General features: G+C 60.4%; 1 protein-coding gene across 15 annotated transcripts in view; it reads left to right on the top strand.

The window, feature by feature from the left end:
• Positions 1 to 5067: 5067 nt before the first annotated feature.
• Positions 5068 to 14117, top strand: part of GRIN1 (glutamate ionotropic receptor NMDA type subunit 1) — a 53183-nt gene continuing 44133 nt past the window's right edge. For all 15 annotated transcript variants that reach the window (XR_010990560.1, XM_068164232.1, XM_068164227.1 and 12 more), the window contains exons 1-2: positions 5068 to 5456; positions 8965 to 9099. Coding sequence is in view for 14 of the 15 variants with exons in the window: in XM_068164232.1 (XP_068020333.1) it covers positions 5199 to 5456; positions 8965 to 9099 (393 nt within the window). In the remaining variant the exon portion in view is untranslated. The remainder of the gene's footprint in view (positions 5457 to 8964; positions 9100 to 14117) is intronic.

The following is a 14117-nucleotide window of genomic DNA, read 5'->3' as shown; positions in this document are numbered from 1 at the left end:
TTCATTCCATTCCCCCTAGTCCTATCACTGCCTGAGACCCTGAGCAGTCCCTCCCCAGCCTTCCTGTAGCCCCCTTCAGATCCTGGAAGACCATCAGTACCATCCTGGGTACCATTTGCAAGAGGGTTGGGTGCAGGGCCAGAACATACAACAGCAACAGCCCCATCCAAAGGGCTGCTCAGGCACTTTCACCTTGATCCCCACCCCACTGCTCCTCCACCACAGGAACAGTGCCTTTGGGCACCTCCCTGTCTGCAGCCACCAGGCCCTGCCTGCCAGTCTGGCAGCATGGCTGACACTGTGACAAGGACATCCTGCTGCTGCAGCCCAGATGCCCACACACATCACATCCCCAGTGGGGAATGCATAGCACCAGTCCCCAGAAAGGTGGTGATGAGCTGCAGGGGGGCCCTGCACCCCCTTCCTTGTCCATCATCCCTGCCAGCTGTCTGCCACCACCCACAGTCTGGGATTTAGAGCCATTCTTTATCCTTCCCAGGCCATACTTGTGATGCTCTCCTGCTGGAAAGAGTCTTGCAAAGGGCTGTGGAGATGCTGAGGGGCCTGGAGCAGCTCTGGGAGGAGCAAAGGCTGAGAGCCCTGGGGCTGAGAGCCTGCAGAAGAGCAGCCCCAGAGGGGAGCTGAGCAATGCTCAGCAAGAGCTAAAGGGTGGAGGGAAAACCCTTGGATTGCCAATGCTGTGAGGTTTCAGCAGCAGATAATGATGCAGATGAAACCAAACTGTTTTGCAGCTCAGGAGCAGCAGCTCTCCTCAGCAGGATTATTTCACTCTTCATTTTCAACCTCTCACCTCAGAATGGTTTCAGGCACTGAACTGCTTCAACTCAGACTCCAGCACTGTGCACTCTGCAAACCCACATTTCCCACAGCCTTGATTCCAACAAATCCTTTCCCTGGGCAGATTTTTGCTCTTGAGCAGAGCCCATTCTTGGAAAACCTTCCTCTGAAACTTGATAAACTTGGAGAAGTTTCTGAACAGTTGGTTAAACCAAAAACTTCAGCTAAAGGAAACAATTCACAGCAGTGGTCCCTGGCAGCCCAGAGCCAGCTGAGTGCTGAGCTGCAGCCAGAGCAGGGAGAGCAGCAGCACAGGGAGGGGATTCTGCCCCTCTGCTCTGCTCTGCTCAGCCCCCACCTGCAGCACTGCCTCCAGCTCTGGGGCCCCCAGCACAAGAAGGACCTGGAGCTGCTGGAGAGGCTCCAGAGGAGGACACAGAGATGAGCAGAGGCTGCAGACCCTCCCCTGTGGGGCCAGGCTGGGAGAGTTGGGGCTGTGCAGCCTGGAGAAGGGAAGGCTCCAGGCAGACATCAGAGCAGCCTTCCAGGACCTGAAGGGCTCCAGGAGAGCTGGGGAGGGACTCTGGCCAAGGGCTGGGAGTGCCAGGCTGAGGAACAATGGCTTTGAGCTGGGAGAGGGGAGACTGGGAGTGGAGATGAGGAAGCAATTCCTTCCAGTGGGGGTGGTGAGACACCATTCTATGATGCTATGAATATCTACACCACATTCCAGTTCTTCACTGCTCTTAGAGAACCACCATGGGCACTCAGGATGTGATTTGCTTCATTCTACAGCTTAGCTGAACCACTCTTTTGTCTTGTACAGAGCACTTCCATATCTGGGGTGGGGGTTGCTGCTACTCATTCAATTTTAGCTTCTCAGACTAAGGCTTCAGTTTGTTTGGAGCTCCCTGGTGTCCTCTGCAACTGCCATGTCCCTGATGCCTGATTTCCCCTTCTGTGGAATTCCACATTATCTTTCCCACATCCTGCCTCACCCCCAGGCAGTTTCCAGCTGGGTTCATTATTGCTCCCCTCAAGCCTGCAGGTTGTACACAGAAGGAATCACAGCATCCACAGGCAGTGGGACAACACACCAACATCAGCCCCATGCCCTTGGCCAGCTCCTCTGCATCCAGAAGGTGCCAAACATGAAGAGCAGGATCACTCCACACACAGGCTGGTGAATAACAGGAGGCTGTGTCAAGTTCTAGTGCCCAGCCATGGCTGAGAAGGTTGCTGTGCTGTGCCAGGAGCCAGTGGCAGGAGAAGCAAAGCCTGCTGCTTGCTGTGGAGAAGGATCAGGTGCTGGACGTGGCTGTAGCTGCCACTTACACGGCTTCCACCCTGGGAGAAGCCTGTGTGCACCCACAGCCTTCAGCTGATCAAAGAGCCTGAGGACACAGCACGAGTGGGAGTCCTGTGGTGACAACGTCTGTGCCGGCTGAGCCTGGCGGCTGGAGGTTGTGATCCAGGCTGCTCCTGGTGCCAGGACAACAGGGCCTGGTGGGAGGCACGGCCTGAGAGGGAAGCAGCCATTCCTCAGATCTCTGTAGAAGGATCAGGAACAGGAGCCTCTGGAGACAAAAAAAAAGACTGGAGGCACAGAGGGAAGACCCTGCCCCTGAGGATGGTCCTCCTGCACTCCTGGGTGACACAGGAGGGGCTCAGTAACCACATTCCCTTTCTCCCTGCAGGGAACTCCAGATAATGAGGAAAGACCTTTTGCACCCCAGTGGGAGCAAGGCTTCAAAGCCTGCCTTTTTCCTCCACCTTCTCTGCTAAGTCCCCTGCTGTGGCCAGGCCTTGTCTTTATTGTCCTGCTGCCATCACATCCACCAAGATCTAGGTCTGTCTAGCCTGCTCCAAAACAGATTCTTCCCAGTCTCCTGGAAATGCACGTGGTAGACAAAGGATGTAGTGAAGGGATTGAACCCAGATAACAGGGATGAAGTCAAATGTGTGCAAAGGGTATGGCTGCAACTGCCTTCACCTTGCACCCTTTGTCCCTTCAAGACAGCACTTCAGGGTGGACAGAGCCACACCACACGAGTCCCGCAAGGCCCTCACCGCCATGCACGGGGGAGCAGGAATGACACCAGGACACTGGAAAGGGTAAAGCTGCCTGGAAGTCCATGCTGAGAGCACAGCAGGGTCGGTGTGGAGCTCCATGGAAAGCAGTGCAAGAGTTAAGGCGAGGTGAGACCATTTCCCTGCTCTCACTGAGCACATCCCAACCTCCGTGGCCCTCCTTGCTCTCCCAAACCCTCTGCAGCTCCTCTGAGAGGGTCTCCGAGGTGGAGGGGGGCTGGGGGGAGCACACTGTCACCCTGCAGCGCATTACACAACAGCCATTTTGCTTCTGCAGCTTCTGCTGAGTGCATGTGGGCAACGTGGGACACAGGCAAAACGGTTTCCATGGCAACTTGCGCCTCGGAGATGCCAATGAGGAAATTTGCGTTGGGGGGGGGGGGGGGGGGGGTGGAAAATATTCTGCTTCAACTCCCCTTGCAAACAGGCACAGAGGTGGGCTGCAGCAGCACCCTCCAAATGGCTGAGGTAAAAATATCCCTGGTGATTTTTCCTTCTGCAGTGCTCAGCCTGCTCTCCTCTTGGCTGGCACACAGTGGGCTGGCTGATGGCACCTGTCCCCTGCCAGCACAAAGCAACACCCTCTGGCTATCTGCAGCCCCTTTGGGTTTTTTCCATCAAGGCCAAAAGTGGCAGCTCTTGGGAGCAATGTGCTCTTCTGGCCACCTCACCCCTCCGGCCCTGGAATGGGAGAGGCATGGTGCAGGAGTGGGTTGGGCTAGATGACCTTTAATGGTCCCTTCCAACCCAAAAGATCCTATGATCAGCAATGGAGCTGGAGGTGGCCACTAGCTGCTGTGCATCCACTTCCTTTGGGAAGGCTAAGCCCAGGGACAGATAGTTGAAGAGAACCCCAAGAGATCTCAGCAGACAAATCTTAAGGTCATATGCAAGAGGAATGTGGTGAATTAAATGGAGGGAAATGGCTGGTTGCCCTGTGAGCTAATGTCTGGAAGAGTGGTGGCTCTGTCTGGAGGGACAGAGTGAAGAGAAGGAACCAGGCTGAGTGTCTGCTCGGTATGCCTGCCCAACAGGAGTGTTGGTCAAGGTTCTCCAGCACTGGAGTGAATTCAAACCCTGACGGAATCCATGTCACAAGGAACTGTCCCCAGCCGGGGCTGGGAAGCCTGGCTTCCAGAGATGCAACATAACTGGGAATGTTTGCTCTGGGGAAAAAATCCTGAAGACCCTGGTTTGCTCCCAGGCTGGTGTCATTATGGCTGGGGAAGACCCTGTCTTACCCATTGTCTGATGTGAGCCTGCCTCCCAAACTGAGTGGAACACATGGCCCCCGACTGCTACAAAGGATGGAGCGGGAACCCCAGGGGATGGAAACCCCAGGAGATGGGGGCACCCAGGAGATGGGACCCCCCGGGAGATGGGTGCACCCAGGATATCAGGAGATGCTCACCACTAGACGAAGATTCACCCCTAGACGAGCTCTGCCCCCTGCCCCTCACCAGACGCTCTTCCTAGTGGAGCGGGAGCCAGACCCCAGCCCAGCAACCCATTCCCGATCCCCTCGGTGAGCAGCCCGGCAGGCAGCAGGGGCTGTGTCCGTGCACAGCGGACCCCGCACCGAGCGAGGCACTGCCGCAGGGCCCGAGGCCGGCGGGGGGTCCCGGGGGCGGGCCGAGAGAGCGTGTACTGCTGCAGGGCTCGGGGCTGGCGGGGGTCCCGTGAATTGAGAGCGGATTGGGTGTCCTGGCATTGCTGCAACGCCCGGGGCTGGCTTGTGCCTCGGGGCCGGGGGCCGAGCGTTGCCACATCTCTCAGGTCAGGCAGGGCTCCCGGGGACGGGGAGGTGGCAAGAGCTGCCTCAGGGTGCAGATCTGTTGGGGGTCAAGTGGCCGGGGGTGTGGGCACTGCAGCAGCGCCCGAGGCCGGTGGGGGTCTCGGGGACAAGAGCAGGCAAGAGCTAGCGCAGGGACCGGGACCAGAGCGGGCAACCACCGCCGCAGAGCCCGGGGCTGGTGCGGGGCCGGCGGGGGCCCCGCGGACAAGAGAGGGCAAGAGCGGTCAAAGGGGCCGGGGCCGGCGGGGGTCCCAGGGCCAGGAAGGTGCCGCGCAGTGCCGCAGGGGCCGGGGCCGGCGGGGGTCCCGGGGGCGGGCCGGGGGCGGGGGCTGCGGCAGCGCGGGGCGGGCGGAGCCGGCGGCGGGCGGAGCGGTTCCGCTGGGTTCGGCTGGGTTCGGCTGGGCTCGGCGCGGAGCGGAGCAGCGTTTCAGCACCACGGAGAGCGCCCCGCGCCGCGCCGGGCCGGGCCCCGCATGGGGCTGCGCTGAGCGGAGAGCGCCGGGGCCGGCGGCGGATGCGAACCATGCGGCTGCTGCTGCTCGCCCTGCTCTTCTCCTCCTCCTTCGCCCGCGCCGGCTGCGACCCCAAGATCGTCAACATCGGCGCGGTGCTGAGCACCAAGAAACACGAGCAGATCTTCCGTGAGGCGGTGAACCAGGCCAACAAGCGGCACGGCACATGGAAGCTCCAGCTCAACGCCACCTCGGTCACGCACAAGCCCAACGCCATCCAGATGGCTCTCTCCGTTTGCGAAGACCTCATCTCCAGCCAGGTACCCCGGGACGGCGACCGCCCCCCATCGCCGCCTCCACCTCCGCCGGGCACCCCCCCCGCTCCGTGTCCCCGGAGGGAGTGGAGCCACCGCCCCCGCGGCCGAACGCCGACGGGGCTCGGGCTGGGCAGAGCAGCGGCCAGCGGGGTCCTGCCCCGGGGCTCCGGGGTGCCGCTGCCCGCATTGCAGCCTTTATGCAAGCGCGGCCGGGCTCACGGACACACGCACGGGCACCCGCACGGGCACCCGCGCCGACCCTGAGACACTCACGGGCTCACGGACACAGTCCAGGGTACACACTGACATCCACATACACCGCGGGGTGCACAGAGGCTCTCACAGACACCTCGGGGTCTGCCCGCACTCGCATACGCAGCCCGGGGGACACACGGGCACCTGCTCACACAGAAGAGCACCCACAGGCTTGCACACCCCCCCGAGAGCCCAGGGGCTCACGCACACACACGGAGGGTGTGCAGAGGTGCCCACCCAAGCCCATGTGTGCAGAGAGCTGCATGCACTCACACGCAGACCGTGCAGCACAGACACGGTGCCAGGGGCACACACGGGCACATGCAGAGCTATGTGTGCACATACCCTGTGCACATCTGGGCATCCCCACACCGCAGGCAGCTGTGGGCATGGGGAGCAGCATGCACGCACACAATACACCCTGTTCACGTGTGGCTGTGGGCATGTCTGTAGGCACACATACATGTGTGCCACGCACGCACACTGTGCCACCATGGGCACACACAGGGCACTGCATGTCTGCACACTGCTGCACACATGCCATCCAGCACACATACACAGGATCACAGACTGCTTTGGCTTGGAAAGGACCTTAAAGATCATCGAGTTCCAACCCCCTGCCCGACCCCCCGCGCTGTGTGCATACCCACACGTACTGCCATGCAAGCCCCCCCTGCTGCGTGCACTACAAGCACCCCCTGCACGCAGCCCAGGCCAAGCACCGGGAGGACTGTTTCCACCCTGCATGGCACCCAGCACCACAGCTCCCACGCCCCCCAGCACCAGGCAGCGTGTGAAGAGGGCACAGGAGCACACTCCCTGCCACACACACACCGGAGCCGTGGGCACACGCAGGCTGCAGGCAGGGCGTGCACGCTCCCACCCCGGGCACGCACATCGGGCATGCTGTGCATGCTGCACACACAAGCACAGCTCTCCCCTCTCCTCTCTGCACGGGGCACGCTCAGCAGCCCGCATCTGCAACAGTGGTGGGTGCAGCCTGGGTGCCTTGGGCCCCTCTGGCTCCCCTGTGGGTGCTGAGCCAAGCTAACCAGCACCATTCCCCCCACCATCAAGAGGGCAGACATGCAGGTACAACCCCACCCCCCAACCCCCTCAAGTGCATGCACACACACTTGCAAAAGATGCCTACACAGGTCGCACACACAGACGAGTGCTGGCACACAGGGACCCACAGCCAGCCGTGGGGGGAAGCTGGGGAGGGCAGAGGTGCTCAGCGCGGCAGAGGTGCTGCGTTCGCGGATCAGCTGCCCGGGGCTGGGCTGGAGGGTGGCAGCGGCATCCCTGGGAATGGTGGCAGAGCCGGGCAGGCTGGCAAAGGTACCAGCTGCCCGGTGCGGAGCAGGAAGAGGGCTGGTGCGGGTTCCCCGCTGAGCCGGGGCTCCATCTAAGCAGCTCGGCTGATGGCTGCCTGTCCCCAGGCTACCTCTAAACCTTGTCCCCAAGGCAAACCGCACGGAGCCCGGGGCTGGTGCAGGGCTGCGGGCGCTGGCACGGCCTTGCGTAAGCGGTGGGGCATGAGGGGCAGCTAAGCCAGGCTGCAGAAGAGGCTGTGGGCGCTGGTAGTCAGGGTGCTGTGGGTGACCACGGTCTTCTCCCACGGTGGGTGACAGCCACCATCGGTCCCGGCTCGCTGGTGCTGTGGCCGAGCAGAGGGCTGCAAGGCAAGGAGGGGCTGGGAGCCGGCACATGCAAAATGGCTCCTGTCGGTCAGCTGCTGTGCGGCACGGCACAGCCCTCGCCCCCGCACGGCCCCCAGGCTCTGCCCCCAGTGCCCGGCCCTGCCTCAAGGTCCCTGCCCCAGCTAGGTGCAGGTCCTCGCCCACCCCTCCTGTCAGCAGGGCACTGGGCGCCTCTGTGCAGGGCACTCCGCTCCTCCTGCCTCCCAGGTGACCTCCCCAACCCGTTCTTCAGTCACTCCTCCCATGGCAGGGTCTCCAGCTCCGCCCCGGCTCACTCTGCACCCTCAGCTTGCTCCCAACCAGCACCAGGCAGGATTTTCCCTCTTCCCAGGCAGTGGCCAGGTCCCCTTCCCCAGGCAGGCTTCATCCTTCTCTCCTGTCCTAGCCAGCCGTGGCTGCAGCCCAGCAGCAGATCACATCCTGGGGCTTAGGCAGTTGCTTGGAGGAGGAAAATTTGTGATTTTTCTCCCAGACATCAAAGTCCTTGCACTGATTCAGCCTGTCTGGAGAGCTGTCACCAGCTGGGGACATTCCTTGTGCCATGAAAGGACATCAGTGTAATAAAGGATCCCCTGGGGATTACCCCACTCCTTCCTCTCTGACACAAGCCAGGATCCTGCTGGAAACCAAAATCCCAGCCCTGTAATTACAGCAGGATCTGACCAAGAGCTCTGCATTTCAGTCTAACCCAGATGCCCTGCACCCCATCTCCCCAGAGTGCTGAGGGCAAACCCCAGGCTCTGCCACCCCCCCAGCTCTCCCATTTGCCTGCGTGCTCAGGGCCAGATGTTTGCTCCGTGGCTCTGTGCTCCTTCTCCTGCTCAGAGTCCCAGCTGACCACTTTGTTTGTAATGGTCCTCAGAGGGGAATTACAACAGAGTATTAAATGTGTGGTTAAAGAAATCGCATTACACAGCGTGGCTGGGAGGGAGATGCTTCCCTTTAATCTGTAACCCATGGAAGTTATTAGTTTAGTGAGCAGAGTGGCCAGAGATGGCATTGCCATTAAGACACAATCCTGAGCAGGACCATCACAGCTGAGCTGTGGCACAGCACCACACAGCACCACTTGCTCTCTGGGGCTTTGCCCTTCCATAGAGTCACAGATTGCACTGGACTGAAGGGAGCCTCAGAGGGCATCTTGCCCAACCCCCCTGCAGGCAGCAGGGATACCCCCAACCTCAGGCTGCCCAGGGCCACAGCAAGGCTGATCTTGCACGTCTCGAGGGACAGGGTCTCAACCACCTCCCTGGGCAGCCTGTGCCAGGCTCTCCCCAGCCTCCCTGTGCAGAACTTCATCCTGATGTCCAACCTAACTCTGCCCTGCTCCACTTTCAAACCATTGCCTCTCCTCCTATCCCCACAGCCCCTCCCCAGCCTGCCTTCAGGTCTCCTTCAGATACTGAACTGCAGCTCTGAGGTCTCCCCTGAGCCTTTCCCTGCCCTTGTGGTGCTAAGTGGGGGCTGCTCCAGGCTGCAGCAGAGCAAAGGGAAGCGATGGCGCTGCAGGGCTCCCGTGAAATAATGTTTGTGTCGTGTATCCTGTCCTGCAGGTCTATGCAATCTTAGTTAGCCACCCTCCTGCTCCCAACGACCACCTCACACCAACTCCTGTGTCATACACAGCTGGCTTCTACCGGATCCCTGTCATTGGTCTGACAACACGCATGTCTATATACTCTGACAAGGTAACTGCTGCATGTCTCTAGCCTAGCACCTCACTGGGGTAAAGCCAGAGTGCCCTTCAGGAGGGTTAATGGTGTCTGCACTGCACTGCCTAACTCTGTGTCTGTCTGTCCATCCGCCCTCTCCAGTTAAATCTGCTGCTGCCTCCCCTCCTCCTCCCCCTCCCCCTCCCCTCCTGCATTCCCCAGTATGTTATTTTTTCACAGCTGCCAGTGTTGACCTACATAGTGTTGGATGAGCTCTGCAGCGCTGCTCTGCCAGGCTGCTGGGCTGGCTGCTCTTCAGCCAAGGCAAATGCACCAACTAGCTCCTGCCCTGCTCACTGGTGACAGCCAGGGGGTTCTGGGTGCTCCCCAGGTGTCAGAGGGGCCTGCAAGGGGCAGAGCCTCTGGGGCTTGAGGGTTTTTTGGGCAGGAGCTATCTGAGGCTTGAGGGTTGCTTGGTTGTGTGAAGCCCTCTGGGTTTGTGTGGTATTGGTAGGAGAGAGAATAGAATTGGCTAACAAGTTATCCTGAGGCTTCCCATGACATTCAGTCCTGACAGCACCTAGGAAGGAGGTTCAGATTCCAGGGTCACAAATGCTGTGGAAGCACAGAGACTTTCAGGCTGCTGTGTGCAGGGGCAATGAGATGCTGCCCTGGCCAACTCTTGCCCCAGGAGCTCAGCTCACAACCCATCCCACCAGGACACCTTGGGGTTAGCAGAGGCCAGTGGACCTCATGCCCCTGCAGCCTGGGTGGAGGCTCCAGTCCGGGTGCAGGAGCTCAGTGGGTGAGAGCAGGCCTGATCTGAAGCACGACTCATCCTCTGCTTGGGAAATGTGAACCTCCCCAAATGCAAATGTTCTGTGCAAAAATAGTGCCTCCACCCCCGTGCCAAAGGCAGGCAAAGCTCAGCAGGCAAAGCTCAGCAGGCAGCAGCAGAGGCTCCCACAGATGCAGCAGCAGGACTGCTGGGCTGGAGCAGCAGCAGGTCTTGGCATCCCCCAACAAGCAAAACCATGGCAGGAAGGCCAGCAAGCCTGCCCTGCAGGGACAGCAATGGTAGCTGGCAGAGCTGGGGGCATGCAGGGCACTGCTGGAAGGAAGGGTGGGAACAGGATGGTGGACTGAGGGAGAAGGCAGGCAAGGGGTAGGAAATGTGCAGGTGGGATTTGATCCGTGCTGCAGTGGAGGGCAGCTAGGCTTGCTCAGCAGTGTCACTGAGAGGGACCTCCTCACAGTGCAGGTGAGGACAGGGCGAGGGGACCCTGCACACACAGGCCCAGCTGCAGCTCTGCAGGGCCCTGCTCGCTGGAGCAAACTGGCAGCCTGTCCACAGCATGACCTTGTGCTGGGTTCCCTGCTCACCCTCAGGGGCTGGGAGCTGTCCCAGCAGGCTCAGCTTCAGCTATTTTTCTCCTCTTTCAAACTCATTTTCTGCAGAAGCAGCTCAGGAAACCTACCTGACTGACTTCAGAGCTGGAGCAGTGATGCCCTGCAGCAGCAGTGACCCACTGCAGCGCCATGGAGATGGCCCCCACTGAATGTCTGGGTGTGTTGGGCTGTGGGTTCACTCTCCTGGCAGAGACTGGGCAGGAAGGGCACACTGCCAGGGTCACCTCTCTGAGCATTCCTGCCTGCCTGGCCTCATGCTCAGCCTGCTTCCCACTGAGACACCCGGGGCCTGGAGGACTTTGAGGTCTTTGCAGAGAGGGGAGCTGCAGGCAGACGATGGGGCAAGGGCAGGGACTGTGATGATGAGCAAGGATGCTGAGTAGGGCACTGAGAGGAGCTGGGGGGGACAGCAAAGGTGGGAGTGGAGGGCAGCAGAGGAGAGAGCCAGGACAGTGCAAGGCTGTGCACAGCCATGAGGCCAGCCTGGCTGGGGCAACACGGGGGGCACTCAGCTGGGGCCCTGCTTGGTCCCCAGTGATCAACTTGCCTGTGCCTTGTTTTAATTCAGGAAATTATAGCTTTCAGCTGAGTTTCTATGGAAACAAGCTTCTAAGATCACTCTGTGTGCATGCCCCTGATTGGTTTTGAAGGCATCAGCCAATTTTAGCTAAATTTCACAGGGTGTCTAAGTCTCAGAGGTAATTACGGTCCTCCTAAAGCTAAGCTGCCAGCAGGGTGAGAGGGGTGAGTGAGAGGGGTGAGTGAGAGGTGTGGGTGAGAGGTGTGGGTGAGAGGGGTGAGTGAGAGGGGTGAGAGGGGTGGGTGAGAGGGGTGAGTGAGAGGGGTGAGAGGGGTGGGTGAGAGGGGTGGGTGAGAGGGGTGAGTGAGAGGGGTGGGTGAGAGGGGTGGGTGAGAGGGGTGAGTGAGAGGGGTGAGAGGGGTGGGTGAGAGGGGTGGGTGAGAGGGGTGACTGAGAGGGGTGGGTGAGAGGGGTGGGTGAGAGGGGTGGGTGAGAGGGGTGAGTGAGAGGGGTGAGTGAGAGGGGTGGGTGAGAGGGGTGAGTGAGAGGGGTGGGTGAGAGGGGTGAGTGAGAGGGGTGAGTGAGAGGGGTGGGTGAGAGGGGTGAGTGAGAGGGGTGAGAGGGGTGGGTGAGAGGGGTGGGTGAGAGGGGTGACTGAGAGGGGTGGGTGAGAGGGGTGGGTGAGAGGGGTGGGTGAGAGGGGTGAGTGAGAGGGGTGAGTGAGAGGGGTGGGTGAGAGGGGTGAGTGAGAGGGGTGAGTGAGAGGGGTGAGAGGGGTGGGTGAGAGGGGTGGGTGAGAGGGGTGGGTGAGAGGGGTGGGTGAGAGGTATAGGTGAGAGGGGTGAGTGAGAGGGGTGGGTGAGAGGGGTGGGTGAGAGGGGTGGGTGAGGGGTATGGGTGAGAGGTGTGGGTGAGAGGGGTGAGTGAGAGGGGTGAGTGAGAGGGGTGGGTGAGAGGTGTGGGTGAGAGGTATAGGTGAGAGGGGTGGGTGAGAGGTGTGGGTGAGAGGTGTGGGTGAGAGGGGTGGGTGAGAGGGGTGGGTGAGAGGGGTGAGTGAGAGGTATAGGTGAGAGGGGTGGGTGAGAGGGGTGGGTGAGAGGGGTGAGTGAGAGGGGTGGGTGAGAGGGGTGGGTGAGGGGGGTGAGTGAGAGGGGTGAGTGAGAGGTATAGGTGAGAGGGGTGGGTGAGAGGGGTGAGTGAGAGGGGTGGGTGAGAAGTGTGAGTGAGAGGGGTGAGTGAGAGGGGTGGGTGAGAGGGGTGAGTGAGAGGGGTGGGTGAGAGGGGTGGGTGAGAGGGGTGAGTGAGAGGGGTGAGTGAGAGGGGTGAGTGAGAGGTATAGGTGAGAGGGGTGGGTGAGAGGGGTGGGTGAGAGGGGTGAGTGAGAGGGGTGAGTGAGAGGTATAGGTGAGAGGGGTGGGTGAGAGGGGTGGGTGAGAGGGGTGGGTGAGAGGGGTGAGTGAGAGGGGTGGGTGAGAGGGGTGGGTGAGAGGGGTGAGTGAGAGGGGTGGGTGAGAGGTATAGGTGAGAGGGGTGGGTGAGAGGGGTGGGTGAGAGGGGTGAGTGAGAGGGGTGGGTGAGAGGGGTGGGTGAGAGGGGTGGGTGAGAGGGGTGAGTGAGAGGGGTGGGTGAGAGGGGTGGGTGAGAGGGGTGAGTGAGAGGGGTGGGTGAGAGGGGTGAGTGAGGGGGTGGGTGAGAGGGGTGGGTGAGAGGGGGTGGGTGAGAGGGGTGGGTGAGAGGGGTGAGTGAGAGGTGTGGGTGAGAGGGGTGAGTGAGAGGGGTGGGTGAGAGGGGTGGGTGAGAGGGGTGGGTGAGAAGTGTGAGTGAGAGGGGTGGCACAGAGGGGTGGGTGAGAGGGGTGGGTGAGAGGGGTGGGTGAGAGGTATGGGTGAGAGGGGTGAGTGAGAGGTGTGGGTGAGAGGGGTGAGTGAGAGGGGTGGGTGAGGGGGTGAGTGAGAGGGGTGGGTGAGAGGGGTGGGTGAGAGGGGTGGGTGAGGGGGTGAGTGAGAGGGGTGGCACAGAGGGGTGGGTGAGAGGGGTGGGTGAGAGGGGTGGGTGAGAGGTATGGGTGAGAGGGGTGAGTGAGAGGTGTGGGTGAGAGGGGTGAGTGAGAGGGGTGGGTGAGAGGGGTGAGTGAGAGGGGTGGCACAGAGGGGTGGTCCTTGGGTCCTTGCCCAGAGCCTTTTGATGCCCTGGGAGCATCTCCAGCCATGCACAGCAGTCCACAGCTGTAGGCAGCACTCCAACAAAGATCCCTGAGGGGAGCAACCTGATTGCTCCCAGGATTCAAGGAACTGTTTGCTCTAGAAGCCATATTTGAGCTGAGCACTCTGCCTTAGCAGCCTTTGTGTGCCCTCCTTGTGCCTACTTCTCAAGGCACCTGAATCTTCACCGAGATTCATTCAGCTCTCTGCCACCTGCACCCTGAGGGCTCTCTGGAACCCTGAGTGAGGTGAGCAGGGAACTGCAGGAGAGACAGGGGTCCCACAGGAAGGGCAGCAGAGCAGTACCCATCACTGTGGTGCCCTTCACTATGGAGAGGCCTTAAAGGACTCCTTAAAGGACTGAGTGGTGCCAAAACCACACTGTGCCCTTCTCGTGCTGGGCCCCTGACTGGACACCTTGGGCTGTCAGTGCTTCTGATCCCCAGGTGTCCCTGGGGATAGTTACAGCTCCTCTGCATTTCAACCAAAAGCAAATGTGATCACACTGATGTCTTGGCAAGATGAGAGGTCTGAAATGGCACAGAGCCTGAGAGCAGGGCTGGTGGGGAAGGTCTGGTGCTGCTGCTCACCACCACGTGGGACCACAGCTCCATGGTGGAGATGCAGAGCTCTGCCCCAAGGTGCTGAGCCCCACACCATCCCCTCACCAGAGAGGCAGCATAGTGAAGGGTCAAAGGCAGCTGTTAATGGGGACCTGCTCTGATGCTGGAAGAGATGGAAAATGGGCTTGAGTCATTCTGCACTTGGAGACCATTTCAGTGTCCAGCATCTGGTCCTGGTGGTTGAAATGAGCTCTGTCTCTCTCTTTCTCTCTCCATCTTGGTTGTGAGGATGACTCTTCCCTCTGGTTCCTTGACTCTGGGACCACTCTATGCCTTCCCAGGGCTTTCTGCTCACCAAGG

The sequence above is a fragment of the Melanerpes formicivorus genome, unplaced genomic scaffold (genome assembly GCF_026170545.1).
Source record: "Melanerpes formicivorus ecotype bairdi unplaced genomic scaffold, bMelFor1.0.p_v2 SCAF_77, whole genome shotgun sequence".
In the NCBI taxonomy this organism is placed as follows: Eukaryota; Metazoa; Chordata; class Aves; order Piciformes; family Picidae; genus Melanerpes; species Melanerpes formicivorus.
Note: the sequence above shows the minus strand (reverse complement) of the source record. Positions and strands in the feature narration are given on the sequence as shown.